At 40.7% G+C, this 21837-nt stretch overlaps 1 protein-coding gene across 1 annotated transcript in view; it reads right to left on the reverse strand.

Annotated features, from left to right (window-relative positions):
• papss1 (3'-phosphoadenosine 5'-phosphosulfate synthase 1) overlaps nt 1-21837 on the reverse strand; it is a 36078-nt gene that overhangs the window by 13354 nt on the left and 887 nt on the right. Inside the window, exons 2-8 of the mRNA XM_080412916.1 lie at nt 21181-21295; nt 20563-20798; nt 17916-18054; nt 15429-15547; nt 13436-13549; nt 12992-13103; nt 6153-6358 (exon numbers count right to left, since the gene is read on the reverse strand). Of these exons, the coding sequence (XP_080269042.1) occupies nt 6153-6358; nt 12992-13103; nt 13436-13549; nt 15429-15547; nt 17916-18054; nt 20563-20798; nt 21181-21295 (1041 nt within the window). The remainder of the gene's footprint in view (nt 1-6152; nt 6359-12991; nt 13104-13435; nt 13550-15428; nt 15548-17915; nt 18055-20562; nt 20799-21180; nt 21296-21837) is intronic.

The following is a 21837-nucleotide window of genomic DNA, read 5'->3' on the forward strand; positions in this document are numbered from 1 at the left end:
TCCACACACCAGAATGCTGCTCCCATCGTGTTTTTTTTTCTTTATTGGTGGTGACCACCAATAATTAAAAAAGAACACGATGGGAGCAGCATTCTGGTGTGCGGATTGTATAGTTATTCCATGTTGAATTTTTGATCCAGCACCCAGCCCAGCAGGACAAGATGTGCGTGCCTTTTGTCACTTTGTGACACCTTTTTCATTCAGGGTTTACAATATAAACATGACAACATGTGCCATATGAACAAGATAAATAACGTGGCAAAGTACTCTTTTGAAACACTGTATTTTCATCAATATTTATTTCTAGCTGCTACGATGACCCGCTTTGACTTACGGGAACAATAAAGTTGACTATTATAGCATCTTATCTTTTATAATTTGATTACTCTTGTCAGAACACCACTAAACGCTGCACTGGAATGCAGCAATGAATTCAATAACGATGCAGAATAAATCACCATCCCAGGATGTCTTTAAACAACCAGTAACACAATGCTGAGTCGCCTGCAAATTAAGACTCTGGTGAGAACCAGAGTATTTGCATTTGACCACATCTACATCCTTTTATTTCAACAAGCGAGTGCAGAGACAAAATATGTCTTCCAACAATAAAACACACAGATGAGCTCATAACCGCAATGGAGAGAATCACTGCATTGTATATTGTTTTTTGTACGAGGAGACAGCTCTGTCTTATGTCTTTAAGAACTAACGTTATATTATTGTGCTACGGGCTGATAGAAGCATTTCTGTATGAACAGGAACATCAGAGGCCTCTCCTTCCTATTGTACTCTGGAGGGATGGTAGGCAGTAATGCATTCACAAAAATATTAAATAACAGTTATTTAGTTATAGTAGCTATTTTATTTTCAGGACTGGAAAAATATTCAGGACATGTCTTCCTTGGCCTTGTGGCAGTGTAAACAAAAGGTTTGGCGTTGAATGGTCCAGCGGTTTCCGAGATTAGCAGCGAAAACACACGCACGCACACACACACACTAAAAGGGAAAATATCATCTAACTCCCGGCCTTTGGCTGGCAGAGATAATGACAGTTGATAAGGTGATAAGGGAGGGAGCCAATATAAGTCTTGTACGCATGGTTAGAAAGTCAAAATCTAACCCAAGTCTTCATAACTCTACCAGTGTGACGTTTGGCATTTCTTCACATAAATCCGTGAAACATTAGTTTGTTGGGTCCAAGACTGATTTGGGCTTAGTCTAGCCTCAGCATCACACTTCTGTTTTGATAGAGGTGGTGAGGATCCCATCTACATGATGTCATCAATAAACACTTGGAGTCTGAGCACTGTCAGATGGATGTAGCCTTCAGTATGGTGGTGTGAACTGTTCTCCACGCTCCTGTTGAGCCCATCTGTCTCTCTCTGGCCTGAGATCAGTCGTAAAGAGGCTTAACAGCTCTCAGCGTTGAAGACGTCAAAAGAACTGACGAGCCAGAATTTATCGCCTTTCACGTAACAGGACTGGAAAATGAAAATTCGGTGCAGACGAACCACAATTTATGTTTACAAAAGAATGCCTGTTTTGTGACAACGCTTGTTTGTTTTTTTTTGCCAGTGGTTCTCAACCCCAGTACTGGAGGGCCCAGTGTACAACTAGTTTTCATGCAAGCCATCTATAATATAATAATAATAATAATAATAATAATAATAATAATAATAATAATAATAATAATAATAATAATAATAATAAGTGCTTTACATAAAAAGATAAATCTAATCAAAGAACTCAAGAACTCAATGACTATGTATGCAAAACTGTAGTGTCTGATACTAATTTAGACCTGGGACACCAGGTGAATGCAAACAATATGAAAAACTATCAGTAGGCTGGAACTGGCATTTAGAACCATTGACCTAAAGTGCACAATAATGACCCAGTGTAAATATTATATTTATCATTATGCTCCTGCAGTATTTGCATACACTTTTCTGAGCCTAATACACAATAATAAGTAGAGATTTACAATTAATTGGTCATAATATCGGTACCGCAATATCAGCTTTAAAACAATTCAAAATCTGTATTAAAACCAAACAGATACCAAAATAACATATTATTTTATAGTATTTATGTTTGAATGTGAAGCTGAAAAAGCCTTTGGGATGACGAAGGCTGAAGATTCAATCAGTGTTTTCTGGAAGCATTCAAAAGTGTCAACAAGTTGAAAAAATACAAGTAGCTTGTATATCTGCTCCTTTTGAATACGCCAAGACTAAAATCTAAAGTGACACAGATGCTTTCCCTGTTGTAATGGGTTAATCTATAATCGCATATTGGCCAAACATTTTATATCGTATCCCTAGCACTAAGGCCATTTTGGAGTAAGTGTTACCAAATAAGGTCTACAGATTGCACGCACACGCCCTACATATAGCAATTACATGTGGCCCTTTACATTATACATAAGGGGGCCTTGGCTAAACAAACAATCGCTACACCACCGTTTCCGAGTATGGGGGGGCTCCTGTTGGACCGATAAACAGGAAAAGTGGATTAAGCACATGTAATATGGAGCAGGTTGTTTCTGGTTGGAGAACGATGGGATAAGGAGCAGGGAACTGACCAGCACTGGGCTGGGTTGACGGATTGGCTGTAGCCCTGGGAGTTAGACATACACACTGGCACTAACATATACATACAACACACCCCGTAACGAGTGACACCTTAATCACAGCAAGCTGTGCATACACACTCTGGAGTGACAGGATGGAGAGGGTAAAGTAAGAGTGACAGCTCTGGAAATACAGACAGCTACACAGCATTGAATACACACAGTACTAACTATCTGTTTAAAGCCAGCAGCAGTGGGCAGCCATTGTACAGCTACAGTATTATTCAACATTTCCATTCCACCTTAATCTATTCAAGGCAAACGAACTGAGTGTGGATACTGTGCTAAAATAGTGCCTTGTTGTGTTGTGTAGGGCCGCACCTATCTTTTTTTTTCTTAGGGATTATTTTCAAAGTTTGTTTGACTAATCGAATAATCGAGACGTACGTAAAAAATACCTTATACCTACAAATCGATTAATCACTTAAGCATTATTGCATCCTTCGCCACACAAAAGGTGCTGTGCCAAAATAGTGAAAATAGCAGCTGTAGAAGCTCACAATGCGCCGCTATCTGCTATTTTCACTATTTGTTAATTATTTTTGCTTACAATGACATGCCCAAAATAGGGGTCGATTATTAAGCGATTATTTTATCAAATTAACGATTATTTATTATTATCAATTAAATAGATTAGTTTGATACTTCGATTAAGTGATGAACCCCTGGTGTCCTGTTCAAGAGCACATGACAGGTCAAAAACTTCCCTCCCTGACCTCCAGGCAAGCGAAAACCTCCTAAATTGACAATCTTTTAACTATCATCCTAAAACTCATTTCCATTCCAGAGTCCATTGTGTCTGAACGGAGACACAGCGGAGCTCATCGAAAACTGAAGCCCAACGCCAATTTCTGTGAAATATGAGGACAGCTGGCGCACATATCTGGTGTTCAAATCCTTCTCTCTGCATTTTCAGCAGTGGGAGCTTTAAAATGAGCCACAGGGATTCAATTCTAAGCCCTGAGTGTTAAATCACTCAATACCACAAAGGTTACCATTACTTTTGTCTTGCGACATTGCCAGCGCACGAGTGAGCAGCCAACCACACCTAATCCTCAAAAACAATGGGAATTGACCTGATTCAGACAGGCAGCTAGTAAAAATAAACGAAGCACTAATCAGTCTTTGCACACAGGGAATGTTTTATAAAAGGTAATCTAACAGTTGTCCATGCCTGGCATTGATGTCCTATTGTGGTGGAAAGGAGTGATAATTTCTCAGGCTTTAGATGAGACCAGACTCAGCCTAGTCTGTGTGTAATCCTTGTACTATGTCAAGTTCAAGAGAATGGGATCACACTTGACACCGCATGGATATTTGACAGTGTTTCATTTAGCGCAGTTCAAAACCCTGTGCCATAGTCGACAAAGCAAACTTCCAGTGGGCTGCAGGAGGCCATTTCATTTCATGACTTATGTTAGACCATCAAGTCTACCGGAGTTAGGCCCAGACTGCTGGCCTAGCGGTCCGGGCACCTAGGCTCCAATGTTGCCTGACAGCGCGACGCAAGTTCGAATCCCGATCCCGACGGCCTTTCCTGCGTGTCACTACGCATCTCTCTCCCAGTTTCTTGTCTACCTACTGTACTATCAATAAAGGCATAAAAAGCCCCCCCCCCCCAAAAAAAAGAGTCTACCCTAGTTAAAATAGTATTGTCATTGCAGGTGTAACAAAATCAAAAGTGACTGACAACTCCCAAGTCAATCTCTGCTGAGATTGAGGAAATCATTCTTGAGCACTGACACCCAAGGGTGCCTGGTGGCACAGCCAGTACGTGCACTGGCCATGAGCTTTGTCAGTTGTGAGGATTCAGGGTCCGACTCCTCTCATGTTGCACATGTTTCCCTTCTCCCTGCCCTCGGTTTCTCTGCGCTCATCTAAATAAATGAAAAGCTGCCAAACAATTATACAAAAGTAAACTAATAATATCAAACCACATTACAACATGGGAGGCTGGAGCGAGGCACAGCAGGACAATGGCCTCTCCCGTGGCTCACCCAACTACTTTGTGTGCCACATGCTGTAGACACGCACAGACCTAAAAGCAACAACCTTGACAGGAGTCCAGCTAATACCGTGAGTGTCAAGTTAATCCCCTCTGTCAATATCTCTGTGTTATCACATAAAAGCCAGAAAAATGCACCTAAAATTCATTTAAAAAAACCCAAAAAACTATTTAGAAACACTGGACCAACTATTCTCTCTCCTGGCAAACTTACAGCAGGGTGGGTGGGAGAATCATTTAGTGATGTTCAAGCTCGCCATCTAGTCTACCTGAGCCCCCCTTCCCCCTCTGCTTGATGGCCTATGAGGCAGATGGAAACAATTCCTAGCGTATTTATACTTTGTGGTATATTTGGACATGGGGTATGTGTGTGTGTGGTGGTTGAGTATGCATGTGTGTGGGTGTGTATGATCCCGTGTACAATGGCTGAGTATGAATGTTTGTGTGTGCGCACATGTCTGTGTGTGCACGCACGTTCGTGCATATGTATGTGAAAGAGAATGGTGGCAGAGGAGTGCATCGGTGTATGTGTGTACTGGTGTGTGATGGTGGTCCGTGCGTAAGCGTATGTGAAAGCGCTGGCACTAATTCCAGCAGGCTGTTGAGGGCTGAAATGCAGTGACTGGTTCACAATCTCCAATGCAGGGGCAAGTCAACACATCCAAATAAAACACATGCTAAATGAGTGTGGGACAGACAAGACGGAGTGATTACACAAGACGTTCCTGACCGATGGAGGAGAACAGAACAGGGCTCTGCACTAACCCTCCACTTTATTCACTATTTCCACAAGCACTGTGAGAAGTGGCCACCTAGGTGTCTGTCTTGTATCAGAGTGGGAGTCCAGTGATGTCAGTTTGCTTTGACACCGGCGGTGTTTATCAAACAGCACGTTAGGATGGAGCCTTCTAAAGCCGTTTGGGAGCTGGTTGATATTACCACCAGAGTTGAGTTTCAAAACTGATCCATAGCTTTTTAGCCCGCCATCAGGCTGAATCAAAACTGTAACACACATCTCACAAAATGCGTAAAGCTCTGCTGGACATGCAACCATTCTGTAAAATGTTGCTCAAAACTTTAGATGTAACTCAGGTTGGAAATTTGGCCCATAAAGAAAAAGGCATCAAGCTTCTGTATATTTGCCATGGATTTTTGCCTGAGCTATTTTTATCTAAATTGTATATGGCTTGGGTGGCGCAGTGGTAAAGTCCCTGCTACCACAACCCCCACTACCACGGAGGTTGTGGGTTCATATCCTCCGTGGTGCATCCGGCTTTGTCGGACGCACCATTCATTTAGAAAGAATGTGCCACTGCTGTAGCATGCAAACGTCCTAAGTTTAATACAGCAACGTTTTGGTCTCACTCATGTGTGGGAGACTCCATTATTCTTCAGCATCTACATGCTTTTTGCCTAAGTCAATTCACCCTTCCCATAGGTCAATAGACTTTTATAATTCAGTTATTCAAATGTTAGCTTAACAAATGGTTGCAAACAAAGACAACTTCTGACCTTGATGTAAGGGTGGTCCTTGCAGGTCGTGCCCCACTGGCGTGCGCAGCGCTCTTCCTTGCGGTGCTCGTAGAACTCGGGGTTGCGCAGGATGGCCACCCTGCGGCCCTCGTACACCAACGCGATGGCCGTTACCCCTTCTAGACGCTCCTTGTCTGCAGTGGCCACGGGCAGCACCACGGGCACTGACAGGTTGATGACACCACCTAGGGACAGGAGGACATGGAAGAGGACATAACTTTGTGTCATGAGGTCTGGTGTCACTAAAAGACATTTAGATTTTGATGCTTCATGGTCCTTTTTGTTCTACCACTGGTAGACTAAATAGACAGAGAACACATCAGACTCATTGAATTAAAGCAAAAAGACAGTAAATGGTCAAGGATGACCTATGTGGTCAAGAGTCTACTACTGTTAGAGCTGAGCATGTGCATGGCAAGGTATGGCTCAATGAGACCTTCATGAATTTGACCTGAAAGGAGCATCTGTATTTCTCCATAGATGAGATTGGGAAATGTCACATATCTACACAATTCGAGTAAGCATGTTATAGCCACGTCTACCTGCCTTCCTGCTTTATCCTGTGTTTACCTAGTCGTGTAAAAATAAGATAGCAATCTAGGAAAAGCAATAGGCAGGAAGTCATTACAGAGTGCTGAGATCGTGACCATATAACACCACCGGCAACAGGACAGGGCTACACCGAGCTGGCATACATGCTTTGCTTTTCGGCAGCTCGCGGGCCTGATTCTACAGTTACAGCTCAGGCCAGTGGGTCTGCAACATGGAGGCATTTCACGACAGCAAAAAACACAGCCGATTTATTCAGCATGTAATGTTATACACTTTGCCAAAACACTGCCGTGCTCTAGCCAATTGTCTTGACAGTTAATGAGGGTTAATAGAATTGTATTGCCCTCCTAGTGATGCTATGGAGTATTGTTCCATGTTTTGTTAAAATGCAGGTGAGGGATACAAAAATGGTTAAAGTATCATAGCCATTGGTTATTTTAGCAATAACATCAAAAACAAAAAATGACAGCAGTATCTCATTGACTACAGATTGTAGTGAAAATCTCCTACGGTAAAATCATTTGAACTGAAGCCAGCAGGAACTTCAACTCAGATGCACAATGTCCAAGCTCAGAACTCATGTCATGATGCATTATGGGTGAAATGACCCACCATTACATACAAGGTGATAGATTAAACTCTCAGGCTCTTGCATTTGGATCTTGGCCTTAACAGGCCTATAGCTGGCTTGGTGGCGGTAGATCAGGCCTATAGGCTGGGTGGAGGAGGAAGGAGGTAGAACAGGCCTATAGCTGGCTGGGTGGAGGAGGTAGGAGGTAGACCAGGCCTATGTAGCTGTCTGGGTGGACATAGACAGATAGGAGAGACTGGACTATGGCAACTCACTGGCCCGCGCCCGGTACTGTGTCACAGGGTACGACGCACAGCTGGTTCCAATCACATGCACACACTCCTGCCTAATGTCCAGACATCTTTGTTTATTTTTCGGCCCATTCTGACGACTGAAAAATGTGAATTTCCGATTCGTATTAGTCTCTCTGCTTCCTGACCATGACCGGGGCTATTATTAAATATATTTGTTTTGTTATTGGAAAAAAAAAATTGGCGCAGATGAGGATCAATCCATCACCGCGATATCATTCTTCCATTGTGAAATCCCTAGAAGGAAGCAGTGCGAACAGACAAATGATGGTTTGTGGTGTCAATCAATACAGAGCCTTCTTCCTTTTCCTCTCCTCATGTTTCTTCCTCTCTAGGACAAACACAGAAACCAGAGAAATAGGCCTTTTCACGTCAACATGTTTCTGCTTCCGACCATGCCCAGACAAAACCAAACCAACACTCTCTGTTTGGCTGGCTACCTTGTGGGCACAGGAGATTGGATCTAAAGTAAAAATCAAGCCAGGTTTTTCGCTCGGAGTGTTCCTTGGTTGATAGTCTGATGCTGCTTCAGTGAGAATAGTTGTAATGTATACCTGTGGAGCTGCTCTGATAATGAAATACAGACTATGGCACATTTCAAATTATTTCACGCCATTTTTTTACGGTGTGTGTGTATGTGTGTTGTGAGAGAGAAAAAAAATTGAATCCTGGCAACAAAAACTCACAGCTGAAGGGTTAGTTTTATATGGGTAATAAAAGTTAATTGACTCTTACTTGGAATTTCAAACAATACATGGGAAATTGCTGTAATTACACAGTTCCACTAATCCAAAGGTCTGGATTATGGCAAAGGCATCTGACAGCATTCCTTGAGCATGAATCTACATACCACCTTTGTTTTGAAATACCTAAAATTGACTCTAGCGTTTTTCTCTCGAATAAAAAAAACGGTCTCAATTCCTTACAAATACAATGTGTGGCAACATTCCTGGTAATGTCTTCATAACTATGATTCATTATGACATTTTTCTTTCTAAACTCTGTACAGAGTTAAGGCATGTGGCTGACATCTTTATCCAGAGTGACTTAGAAAAAGCGGACAAGTGGTTCAGTGTCGGGGTGCCTGGTGGCCCAGCCAGTTATGCACAGACCACATGCTTCTACTGAGTGCCAGCATCCGGGCTCGAATCCATCCCCCGTCTTGTCTCACATCTCTCCTCTCTCTGCCCTTGGTTTCCCGTCTCCCTACAATGACCTACATTTGAGTGAGTAGTGTCTTACCCTTAATTTATACTTTGTCAAATTTGTCGTATGACAGCGTCACTCACCAGAAATAACTGATTTTCAACTAGTAGAAAATTATGTATCTTATTTATTTACACTTCAACAGCAAATATAATATTATTTATATGACACGGTAGAGGACCTTGATGTAAACTCACTAGAAACTACCTCCAATTCATCTCTTGAATCGGATCCTTTTCAGCTGTTTGAACAGGCAAGAACTTGGGAGTGTTTAGCATAAGTCATGTGACCACCATCGATTACACACATGCAAGCTGCTGTAGGGCTCCAATCTGTGAGCATTAAAATACAGAAGGTTACCGTCACACGCCAAGTATTTCTACCATTTCAACCTGGTTTCTCATCCCTGCAGTACATAATGAATTATGTACATACTGAATTTCCCCCAGCTGCTCAGCCAACACTACATCACACATCATACAGCATTTTTACCAGGTGTGTGCCATTTGAAAAGCAACCCTCAGGTTTTGTTTAAAGGTGGTATAAAAGGTAAAAAAGGACATTTTAAGCATACTAGACCTGATAATCTTATCCAGAGTGACTATGAGAACCAGCAATAGAAAAAGCTGTATACATAAAATAAAAAAGGCACACCCTGGGGTGAGGTCTTTTCATATATAGAATGGCATATAAATGGCCAGTGAGCCAACCTGGAAACCATTGGGTTCTCGTTTTAAACACCTGAGCTCATGCTGCTGCACCTCCGACTGGACCAGAGAGCTAAGACTGTCTTCTGAACACTGACTTAAGGGTGGCGACCTTGAATGTGCTGACAGCAGAACATAATCAAATGTGTTAACCTAAGTAAAAGCACAAGTCACACAATAAGTGCATAACAATGCTGCGTAGGTAATTCATGAAATTCTCCCTATACTGAACATAATACTTATACTTAACTGTATGTAGTGTGTAAATTACAAGTATGCAACTCTTGCAATACTTACAACCTTGAGTACATTATATGAATGAGTGAGGTTCTCATAAACTACTATGACATAGCTTTATATTGCATTTAAATGTAAGTTCTATAGGTTAAGACACAGTTTAAATCTCTGGAATAAAGGTATTGTAAAATAAGGACCTTTCCTAATAACAATTTAGACAACACTATTTATTGCAGTGGTTTAGTATAGGATGTTTAAAAACCCTTGCCTGTGCCATCACTTTATGAACATGGCCAACATCTAAACACTTTTCACCAAGAGACCAGTGTGAGACAAATAATGATGCCGAAACTGTAAACAGTTAAGCGTATGTGCATGATCAATTCAGTAAGCATACAGCACCACCTAGCGGCAAAAGACTAGTACAGCATCTCCGACTTTGTAACGTCTGAATAAAAGAATTAAAAGGACAATCTAAATTCCCTCCCCCTTCTATGCTATTGCTATCGTCTTATTGTAGCTAATTGTGTATTGTTTCTGGTACAGGCATTCTATCTTCTATGACTGAAGGAATACTGTTAGCTGTGATCAGGGGTTGACACCAAGGTCTCAAACATACAGGGCATTTTCTACTTGCTAAAAGGTCATCTTCAATTGCCGCCAAGTTATTTACATAACCTTTTCTTTTCTGTTTACGATTTTATGTTCATTGTATGCTGAGGGTGTTTAGTTACTCAGCCAATTTCAGTTGAAAAAGATGAACGTTTGAGTTCAAGTTACAGGAATGAACAATCAAGTCATAAATGGCATTTCATAAATGTAGTTTTCATTTGAATCAATTTTAAAATATTTTTAAAATAATACTCAGGGCTGGGTACAACACTCAGTATTTTTAAGGGTAGTTTGGTATCTTAAAGGACGACTTCACCCATTTTCAACCTATGTTCATATAATTGGTCCTCACTAATGCTCATTATAAAATGGTAAAAAATATGTCATACTCTGTGTCTCATAGGAGAGCTGTGGACACTTCAGAAACCCGCCTACCAGTGACATCATCATTAACACATTCCATGCCAGAGTTTAATCTCATAATGTACTCACCAGTGCCAGCGTTTTATTGTTGTTTTTTTGTTTTTATCATGTCGCCACAGACCTCGCTAAATAAGTTAAAAGTGCGCGTTCATTTGGTTCTAAACACACAGCGGATCCGTGAGAAACGTCCAGCGAAAACAGTTTCCAAATGCGAGCCGCCATCTTGAAGCTACAGCCGATACACGCTAAACAGTGATCAGCGAGGAGAAAAACAACAAACCGAGAAAATCGAGTTTTAAACAGGATCCCAGACAGGAAGCGGATACGATCGAAAAAACCGGAACCCGAATAATTCCATTTCCGACCGAAAACCGGAAACGGAAATGGATCAAAAAAATTCGGAAAGTGCACCTTGGGCGATTAACATGGGAATCGGCGGTTCGCGTAGATCTACGCGACTGGCACGCTGCGGCTTTAAATAGGTTCGCGTAGATCTACGCGATTGGCATTCAATGTGTTAAGCAGGTTTTTTTTTTTTTCAATCAACGTTTTTTTTCTACAAAATCTTTATTTTAATTTGTATTAATGCGAGAACAATGGCTCCCATGCTAACTTTCCAGGAATAGAAAGCCTGCCAAAAACGTTACCATATTATAATGAGTATTAGTGAGGACCAAATATATGAAGATAGATTGAAAATGGCTGAAGTCCTTTAAGAACGTTAAAAGAACAAAACAACCACTGAATGGCTGCAGTGGTTAATGTATTAGAACTACGGTAATACAACAAGCAAGAATAGTGATCAAATGTAACAAAAAATATTTTGTTTTCACTAATGTCTCATACCTGGACTGGAGCACAAGGTAAGAAAGAAGTGGCAGGCAATGGTCTGAATACTTAAAAAAAGATATTCAATACCATGGGGGCAAACACAAAATGAGTTGGGGACATATGTGTATGGACATGTCATTTGGATTTTGAATAAAGCATAAACATAACTACAGGTATGTCTGATATAGTCTATATCATGACTGAATGTATTACTATTGCATAGTTCTCTTGAGGTATGATGATGATATACTTTAATTAGTTAAGTAATGTTGAAATGACAAATCATAAGGAGGCTGCCCTTGTTTTAAGAAGTTAGCATATCATCATAAGTATACCTTTGGTTCAAAGCAGTGCCACAAATGTGCTACATTTGTGTTAATTTGCTTCAAATGTGATTTGCAAAAAGCACGCATGTTTGTCACTCGAAAATCATTTGCATAGGCTTTGTGCACTTCTCTTTAGCAAGCTAACACCTTCACACTTTAACACCGTGACAGCTATTTTAAAGTGGTGCAGAGAGTGGAGTGTGGAGTGCTGAGCGCAGCACTGTGAATGAGGCAGAGCTGTAAAGTGTGTGTGTAGCTGCAGAGCGAGAAAAATGCAGGTTGTTTTCTTGACTTTTCTACGAGGCAGAGAAGAGTTATAGGAGAATGCGCGGCTGGGATCGATAGTGATGAAAATGAGTTTTGAAACCATTTCAAATATTCAGAATCAATATGCATTGAAAAATGTTTGTGACAACACTAAACCCTTTTTGTTGCTGCTCACACTAGAAGTGAGTATAGGCAATGCTCAAAGAAAAACAAGTGAGCATATACAGTACCTTCATATACCCTCCACTAATCAATCCACCATTTGTCTACTTTCACCGTGGTGGAACACACTACACCTCCTATGCACAACTAAGATGCCGTTAAATACATAACATATCGCCATAACAACGCCTCATTCACTTCCAACAGGAAGAGGGAAAGGAAGAGACAGGGGGCTCTGAGCAGAGCGTGAGACTTTCAAGTGTTTATGGACAGATACGTATATGTCATGTTATGTAAGTAGCCCTAACAAAATAAGATTGATCTTCCAGTCTCTAAAAACAAAAGTCACAAAAACCCACTTCCACGTTTGGGTAATAAGAGAGCAAATTCAATTTGCCCAAATATTTCTTTTTACATGCCCCAGACAATTGGGCAACCATTAGTGTCAAATGGTTCTGTGATCATGTTTCAGAATCTGGCTCATGACCGATGTCATTCGTTCTCTCCGGACACTCCTCCCATCTCGCCCCTCCAACTGAGAAAAATGCCCCAATTAATATAAAAAGCTAGTAAATCAACAATTACACTAATGACATTCATAAAAGCATTTTACCGTCCAGTAGGCAGTCAAAATGGAGACACTGCAGGAATTCCCTCTCTCTCATGAAGCCATTGAGAGGAGTGGCCCACCCTTCAGCCAGCACCTGCACCCACTGCATGTCCACCTGACACACACACACACACACACACACACACACACACACACACACACACACACACACACACACACACACACACACACACACACACACACACACACACACACACACACACACACACACACACACACACACACACACACACACACACACACACACACACACACACAGTAATGATTAATTTATGCTCTGTCATACGATTATTTCTTTAAATAAAAATGTCAACTTCCTGTTGATTTTGCTATTTGAATGTCCAGATCCAGTCCGGGTCTTCTTCCTAATGTAAATACGAAAATCAACATGAAGTTGACATTCTTTATCCAAAAAATAAACAGTACCTTCCCAATCTCAACAGCAGGCAGAGTTTCAGCATCAGCCTTGGCCAGGTCCAGCTTATTCTCTTGTGCATAAAGTTCCTTCACCTCATAGGAAGCATCCACTGGCACTATATCCTGGAGAAACAACAGTCATGTCCAAATGATCAAAACTTGACATAGAATGTAGAGTAGTATCAGAATATAACAGTGAGCAAATAGAGTGCACATGGAACACCACACCAACAGAATGAAATAAAACTGAAAAGAACAGGACAGTATAGTATAGAACAGATCAGATCAGTACACGACAGAAAAGAATAATCAGATTAACTAGAAAATAATGGCTGGAAATCCTGTGTCTTGGTAGAGCAAGCTCCACTAGTACTGCCATAGTAGTCCTTGTATAATATTGCATAGTTCTTTCTTGTACCGATATTGTATTTTATGGACCAATCTACAATATCTTCCCATTCTCTCTTCATATTTTGTATAACAGTATTAGTGAAAGCAAAATTATTTCATAATTCAAAGTTGCCATATCAACACAAAACAGCATAGGAAGGTGTCTCTGCTTCTATCTAGTGGTGAAAATCTGGATGACATTTGGTACAGTTCTCACCTTATCACAAACTTTCCTGATACTGATAGAACATCATAAAATACAATAGCTTATGTTACATGCTGATTGCTGATAAACTACAGTTCATTTGTTGACCTGGCATCCTATAGTTTGTATATTTTCAATGTACATATATATATATATTATTATAATGTTTAGACTGATGATAGGTTCTTGGTTTACCTTTGATCCTAGATTACTGAGGCACTACACTGTCTCTATACATTTTATGTATTATCTTGTGTTTACCTTGCTTACTGTAAGTCGCTCTGAATTAAGAGTCTGCTAAATGCCTAAATTGTAAATTTCAGTCCTGCCCTGCAAAACTAAAAAGAACTGAGTAACAAAACATAAACAAAAGACAAAAGTTGACATCCCGTCCCACTAAAACTCTAAGAACACTCTGAAGAGTTTAGTAAATCAGTAAGGATAGATAGTATATCACTGCTTGGTATGGACGATAGGCGGTATGGGGGACTTTTCGGGTAAGAAGGGCCCAAACACCTGAAGGGTACATTTGTCTATTGCCCAAAATAGGGATGCTAGGGTTAAACATATAATGATTAATAATGCTGTATTTTCCAAGTACACAACACATGCTTAAAATCTATATCGAATTAAAAGATTTCTTGAAAACAAAAATACTCTAAAAGGCTCAAGTGTATTTTCATACCACTTGAGTGATCATGCAATACAAGCTACTGTATTATCAACAATTACTTTTGAAGTTTGATCAAAGGTTTGTTCTATTTTGTTAAAGATATTACTTGATAAAACAAACTTATATTTGTTTGTGGAAATGTGACCAAAAATAAATGACATTTTTAATCAAGCATAAAGGCTACAAAAATGTTGTACTATTTCAAATCACAAACTTTACCATTGAATTTATACTGAAACATATGTTTAAATTAATTGTATAGTACATTTTGCTCACTATACAATCCACACCTCCAATGGGATCCAGATTTTCAGGATCAAACTGAACCCAAACTGACCATTTTGAAGATTTGATCCAGAATAATATAAAGCTGGGATTTGATCTGATCGAATATCAAAGTGATCCCAATCCTGTTTTGGGGTTTAGATTAGAACTACCTCAAATCCAAATCTTATCCACTCAGAAAAGGATTAAACGTTTTGAACTGTTGGGCCCTGGCTCTCTATCCCCCTTCCACTGCACTACATGACTGAGCCACCGGGGCACCCCTAGTGTTTATCTCTTGATCTGACATTTATGCTGTAGTTGCAGCCACGACAGAATCACTGGGCATGTATTTGAATGCTCTCTAACCCATGCCCTAATCCTAATTAACCCAGTTACCCCAGAAGTAATCGGTGTGATTTGCCTTTCAAACACAGAGTAAGAGAGTGATGTATTGTATTCCCTCTCACCCTTTCCTGAAGCAAGTCAATGAGCTGCTGTATGCTCTCATTGACACTGCAGGAGTCAGTCTTCAGCACCAGATCTGGAGCCTCAGGCTTCTCGTATTCAGAGTCAATACCGGTGAAACCTGACAAGAAATAAAATGAAAATGTAAATGAAAAAATAAATAAAAAATCATCAGTATTCATCAGCGAATTAAATTAATTCATGGATTTTTTTTTACAATCTCTAAATCACTGGAACGCGTGTTTCATTTCTAACTATTTACTTTAAGTCTGATAAGCAAGCATACCCTTATCTACAGAGACATTGAGTAAATGCGGGTAGGGACTCACTGCCTCTTGCTAAAGGACACTTTGACATAACATACAACTTACAGTGATCAAGCCTAAGTTACACTTTAAAGCAACTGAAAATATTTACATTTACATTTCCATGGAAGACTTGCAGTGTCTCTGGGATATTTTGACATGATACATTCTCTGACAGAACACATGAGAGTATTTTAACCTTTCCCTGGAAGGGGTTATGTTTTGGAAAATTGGAGCTTGAAATGTACAAAAGTACTAGCACAGTGAGTTTACAAACACAAAGAGTCATTCTTTCTGTCTCCTTCTCTCTAACCTCTACAAACACCATTAGTGTGTATTGGAAAAGCTGAAAAGACTGAGATCCACATGTGCTTTGAAGTGGGATAGCTCCAATAGTATAACAGTTATCAAAAAGTTGATCACAGTCATGGAAGTCATGAGATGCTGATGTTTGGAGTCTGTAAGTCATAGCATGCTGAAGTAACATGACTGCAAACAAGTGAAAGAATAAAGGGGTTTCAGATGAAAAAACATTGACTTTCCCATATAGACTTTATCCGGTGTTTAAATTAAATATTTCAAAAACTATAAAATATTTCAAAGTGAAAAGTACAAGCATGCATGTCCACAGTAAGCTGATTTTTTTAAAGTATTCAATGGAGTCCCAAGGTGAACGTACAGTATTGTAGGACTTGCAGGGTGCCAAAGCTTTGGGAAGATACCTAATATGCTATATACTATACTATGCTATACTATATAGTGTGCTCACTAAAGCGAGCCCACAACTGGTGTAAGCCTTTGTTGCAGGGAATAGCCATTACACACTATGTTGATAGTTTTGAAGCTAAGATAATGCAATTCAATTCAACTCTGAATGCTTAGTGTAACGTAAGTGCCTTAAAGGCAGACTTTTACAAAGGACTAAGAGTGTGTTTACAGGGCCGACAGGGCTGAAATAGTACTGCAACAACAACAAATGGTCCTTACTAGAGGACAAATCAGTTACCTTAAGCACAATTATTTTGTGTACATTTTTAATGGGGATGATAACATTTAACAAAATAATTTAGATTGAAATGACAGGCACCATCTTGCAGCCTTAATGAATGCTTGATCTGTCTTCTACAAACATTTTGATGATTTTGATCATTTAATGATAAGTTCTATCCCTTCACTCACAAGTGAAGAGATAAAAAAGTCCCCTTCCTCTTATATAAAACTTCCCCCAACAAGTGTTGCAAGAAGCAGCACATATTTCAATAAAATGCTGCTTCTGATATTTAACCAAGTGAGTACTGCTTGTTGGTGGATCATATAATTTAGCAGTACACTCACAATTCAGAAAAGACCTTAAAGGGATAGTTCACCCCCAAAATGACTTTTTTTCTATCGATTAGTCACCCAATGGAGACTTGAATTCATGGATATTTTCTAGTTTTTGTCGCATTCCTAAGCCAAAATTGTGATGACCGGCAGCAGTTCCGGTAGGAGTCTCTTTTGTGTCTCCCACCGGAACCAATGCCTACCAGTCCGCTGGTCATCAAATTATTGGCTTAGGAATGCGACAAAAACAAAAAAATATCCACAAAGTCTCCATTAGGTCATTTTTTGGGTGAACTATCCCTTTAACTCATTGACTGCCACTGACAAGTACTATGACGAGTTGTGTGTTTTCAGTGGTTTTCCACTAGATGGCGCTGTTCGCTAACCTGGGAGTCACTATTTGACTCCCAGAGAAGCAAAGCAGCAGTACATCACGTGATCACAAAAAAGACAGCCCGTTCACTTCCTTGTAATTCGATTTGGGAAAATGGCCTTTTCTCTGTTTCGGTTGCATTTCGGCGAAAACAACCTACATTCAACTGCCCACAACTATGGAACGCTACGTTTCCCCCCCCCTATTCTACGAGACTTGGATACGTCTTTTGAGGCGATCGCCGGCTGGATCGTTGTGAAGAATAATAGTCTATGAATTTTCAGAGGTTAGTAAAAACGCTCGAAATCGCTGGCAAGGGCAGCTATAGATGATGTTTTAACTCTGGCAGTTAAGGCATGGTGTAGTTGTATAAGATATTTAAGTAACATTACATAAAACAGCTAGATGTCGGTATGAAGTTTCTTTCAATGTCCTCATTAAACAGAGCCAAAATAATATAATAATAATAATATAAAACTATAGTCTACCTTTGATCTCCCCGGCCCTGGCTTTCTTGTAAAGTCCCTTTACGTCTCTCTGCTCGCACACATCCAGGGGCGCGTCCACAAACACCTCAAAGAAAGGCAAGCCTGCTGCCTCATGGATCTTCCGGGCATTAAGGCGATCCTATCAGACAAGGATCAAAGACATGGAGAAGTTATAAACAAGGGCAAATTAGTTTGTTATCAAAATGCAAAGCTGAAGGACTATATCAGAAAGCTACAGGCAGAAATGCTGAATGCTGCAGTATCTGCAAGAGGTTGCAATGCTGCATCTTGTTCCTAAATAACGTATGTTTATGTTCTGCCTGCGAAGGTACCCTGGCTCAAAACACAAAATATTTGTCAGGGAAAAGCTTTCATTTGATTAAAATTGAGCTATTGAGCAAGCATGCACTTGCACCGCAGAAGTTCTCTTGCATTGTATCGAATTCCAAACTGCTAATGAAATTCCAACACACATTATGACAAACATAAATATGATTATGAATGTGCACAGACAATGGGTCTTATTCGAAACATGCATGCAACAACATCCATACAATCTTAAATGAAAGCACTCATATCTGAATTTCGTTGCTGTCGGGTAGAAACCTTGTATCTCCATTACTCAACTTTTTAAGTTTGGTCAGGAACATTCACGTCAAAGTAGATTTAACAACAAGTGGAATACAGTTAAACTTGCCGTTAATGGCTCCGCTCTTGGGATGTTCCCTAAATTTTGCTTAAGACAGCATGCTAAGCAAAATCAACACCAAGCAAAATCCCCCCATAGGTATACAAGAGCGGGCCTAAGTGTCGCAACCCGACCCGTGGTGGGGCCATGACAAAGGGGCTGTGACACAGATTGACTTGAATCAGCAGACATAAAATCACAATAGTACCCCTAGACTGGGGCATAACATTGACCCTATGCCAGACTCTGATCAAAAGGTGGAGGCTGGGGTGGAGGAGACAGCTATAGTGAAAATAACAGATCTACAAGCTGTAGTAATAACAGATCTACAAGCTAATCTACACATGCGATGTGTGAGCTTGTAGATCGGCTATTTTCACCATTTCTGAAAGTTTTCGTTGCATTTCCTGAAAAGTAATGTTTTTGGACATACAAGGTTACCACCCGACAGCGACAATTTGTTCGTTGGTACATAAAGCTCACGTGTGCGCCGAGACATGCGAATGCGTCTGGAAAAATGCGTGAAGAAACTTAGAATTAGAATCCCTTATTATTTATGCTAAATCAATTACAATACTAGTGCCAAACCTCATTAACAAATGAGTCAAATTCAAAGCAATTTGTATAATGTTTTTAGTTGAATCATTCAGAGCTACATAATAATGTCCCTCAGCGTGTTTGCCATTTCTGCGAATGTGACTGCAATTTGGTGAAGTGTTTGCAATATCATATCTTACTTTTCCAGGAAACCCGTGGTCACAGTTATGCAGTTACTTATTCAACAGTAATAGCAATTATCCAACTTTTTGATCACATGAACACCATACAAATACAATTCAAGATGCAGCCTGGATAACATCTGTGTTCATTCCCAGTCCAGGACAGTGAATAAGATGGTTTGCAAAGCATTCATTTATCCTTGTAGATCAATAAAGCTCTGATCCATATTGGATAGCAGTGACCCCATGTCCTGCATGCTGCTGCATTCCAGCTTTATATCAAGCCAGTAAGCCTTTTCTTTTTAACTCAGAAAGGGTGTTTTTTTTCCCCGATAGAACAATATAGGCCCTATATTGTATTCGAAAGTGCTTTAGTAGCTTTAGCCTACTATTATCTGTGCCAGTGATGCTGGTGCTTAAACATTAAAAAAAAAAGTCTTCTAATTTACACACGAGAGCCACTCCCACAAAACTTAAATAATCGTGCCAGGGACCGCTTACGAGCGACTGTCATACAAGCTGCTTAACTGGATGGACTGTCATACAAATTGCTTAACAGGATGGACAAACATGGTCTAAAATGGGGACATTATCACTTACACATGTTGGGACTCTGATGTCGTTTCCAGCTCTAAGTAAGCTACATATACTGGAACAGGTTTATTAGATAACTTATTGTCTGTTTTTTTTGGCTGAGGTGGAATGCTGTATGCTTCTGTGCACTTGAGTAGCAACACCTTCGCGCGACGGAGCAAAAATTAGGCTTGAGGGGATACAGCTGTGCGAGCAAGCAGGCTCTGGTGCCGTGGTCGTAGGGAGCGCTACCTCCGTTCTAATGACAGCGACTGGAGGTGGGGTTTGGAGGACAACTGCTTTGAGAATCGCTAGTATTGTTTACAACAGAAACGAAGGATTATATATTTCAAGAGCGAGAGATCACAGTAAACATCCTAAACCTTCTTCCTCCACACTGGGAGGAAAACAGCAACTGTTTGATGGGGATGCACTTTTACACACGTGCTGTGACCACTTTTACATTGCATCTATTGAGCAGTCAGGTTCGCGGTAGCACACGCATACTGGTTCTTATCAGTGTGACGTTGTCATCTATACTAAATGAATAAGAAGAGTTTTGCGAATGAGGCCAAATAAGTGGATGCTCTTCATCCAGTTAGGTCTATCAACACCCATCTCAACCCTCCTCTCTTCTCCTTCCAGTCATTGTCCCTTCGTCACTCACCCTGCCATATGGAGAGATGAAGCTGGCGATGCAGACCAGGCCGGCATCAGCGAACAGCCGGGCCACCTCAGCGATGCGTCTGATGTTCTCCTCACGGTCCTCAGGGCTGAAGCCCAGGTTCCTGTTGAGGCCCTGGCGGATGTTGTCCCCGTCAAGGGTGTAGCAGGGGATGCCATGACAGACTAGGTACTCCTCCAGCGCCATGCTGACCGTGGTCTTCCCAGCCCCGGACAAACCTAATGGTTAAGAGGGAGGGCACGGACATCAAAATGAAGTGGGTATAAGACTGGACATTTACAGTACATGCTTTGCTGTGTCCACGCATATGCATGCACAAATAAAGAAAAGAGAAGAGAGAAACATGAGTTACTGTTCATGCAATTGATGTGCTCTGCATCACCAAGACAACTTGCTGTACTGCCGTGCAATAGACAAATAGGCGATTCTGATTAGATTAGTGCGTGACATTCTGTTTTTAAAATCAAATTATATTCACATTTGTGCCTTTATCAGCAGCAGCAGCCCTCAGACTGAAACATCTTTCAGTGAAGGGTAGTCACCCAAACACAGAACATCCTGCCTTATCAAGTACATGACAAGAAGTGTGCACTGACTTACCACTCAGCCAGACAGTGCATCCTCTGAACCCTCCTCTGGTTCCCACAACCTGGCCACGCTTGTTCCTGCTGACATGGTGGGCTTGGTAGGTCACATTGGTCGCTCTTTGCATCCCCTAGAACCAGACCCACAGAGAGAGAGTTACGACATGCTTTGATCTCACCGCAAAGCGGGCCGCTATGGGCTATAGTTCTAAATATTGGAACTTGAGATAGAACGAGCATTTCCGGATTCCATTCTTCAATGGGAGTCAACGCTAGTGTCGTCACTCTCATATTAGATCACGCTGCCTAGATTCTATAAGGTATAAGACTGGACAGTAACAGTACATGCTTTGCTATGTCCACGCATATGCATGCCCAAATAAAGGAAAGAGAAGAGAGAAACATAAGTTACATAAGTTAAGGTAACATAAGTTACCTTATAGATGGGATGAGCTGACAGAAAGACTGCCTTGTTCTAGACCCTAGAACAAGGCAGTCTTTCTGTCAGCTCATCCCATGTTGTTAAAACCCAATGCTGTTGTCATTCGATGTCATTGGCTCTTTTATTACAGTGTAAATACATAACTGTGACTAACAATAAAACAACGATAAACAACCAAAAGATAATATGGTATTTTCAAATGACCAATTCACTGTATCTTTCCTAGAGGCT

Source organism: Gymnoscopelus braueri (genome assembly GCF_963280865.1).
Source record: "Gymnoscopelus braueri genome assembly, chromosome: 2".
Classification (NCBI taxonomy): Eukaryota; Metazoa; Chordata; class Actinopteri; order Myctophiformes; family Myctophidae; genus Gymnoscopelus; species Gymnoscopelus braueri.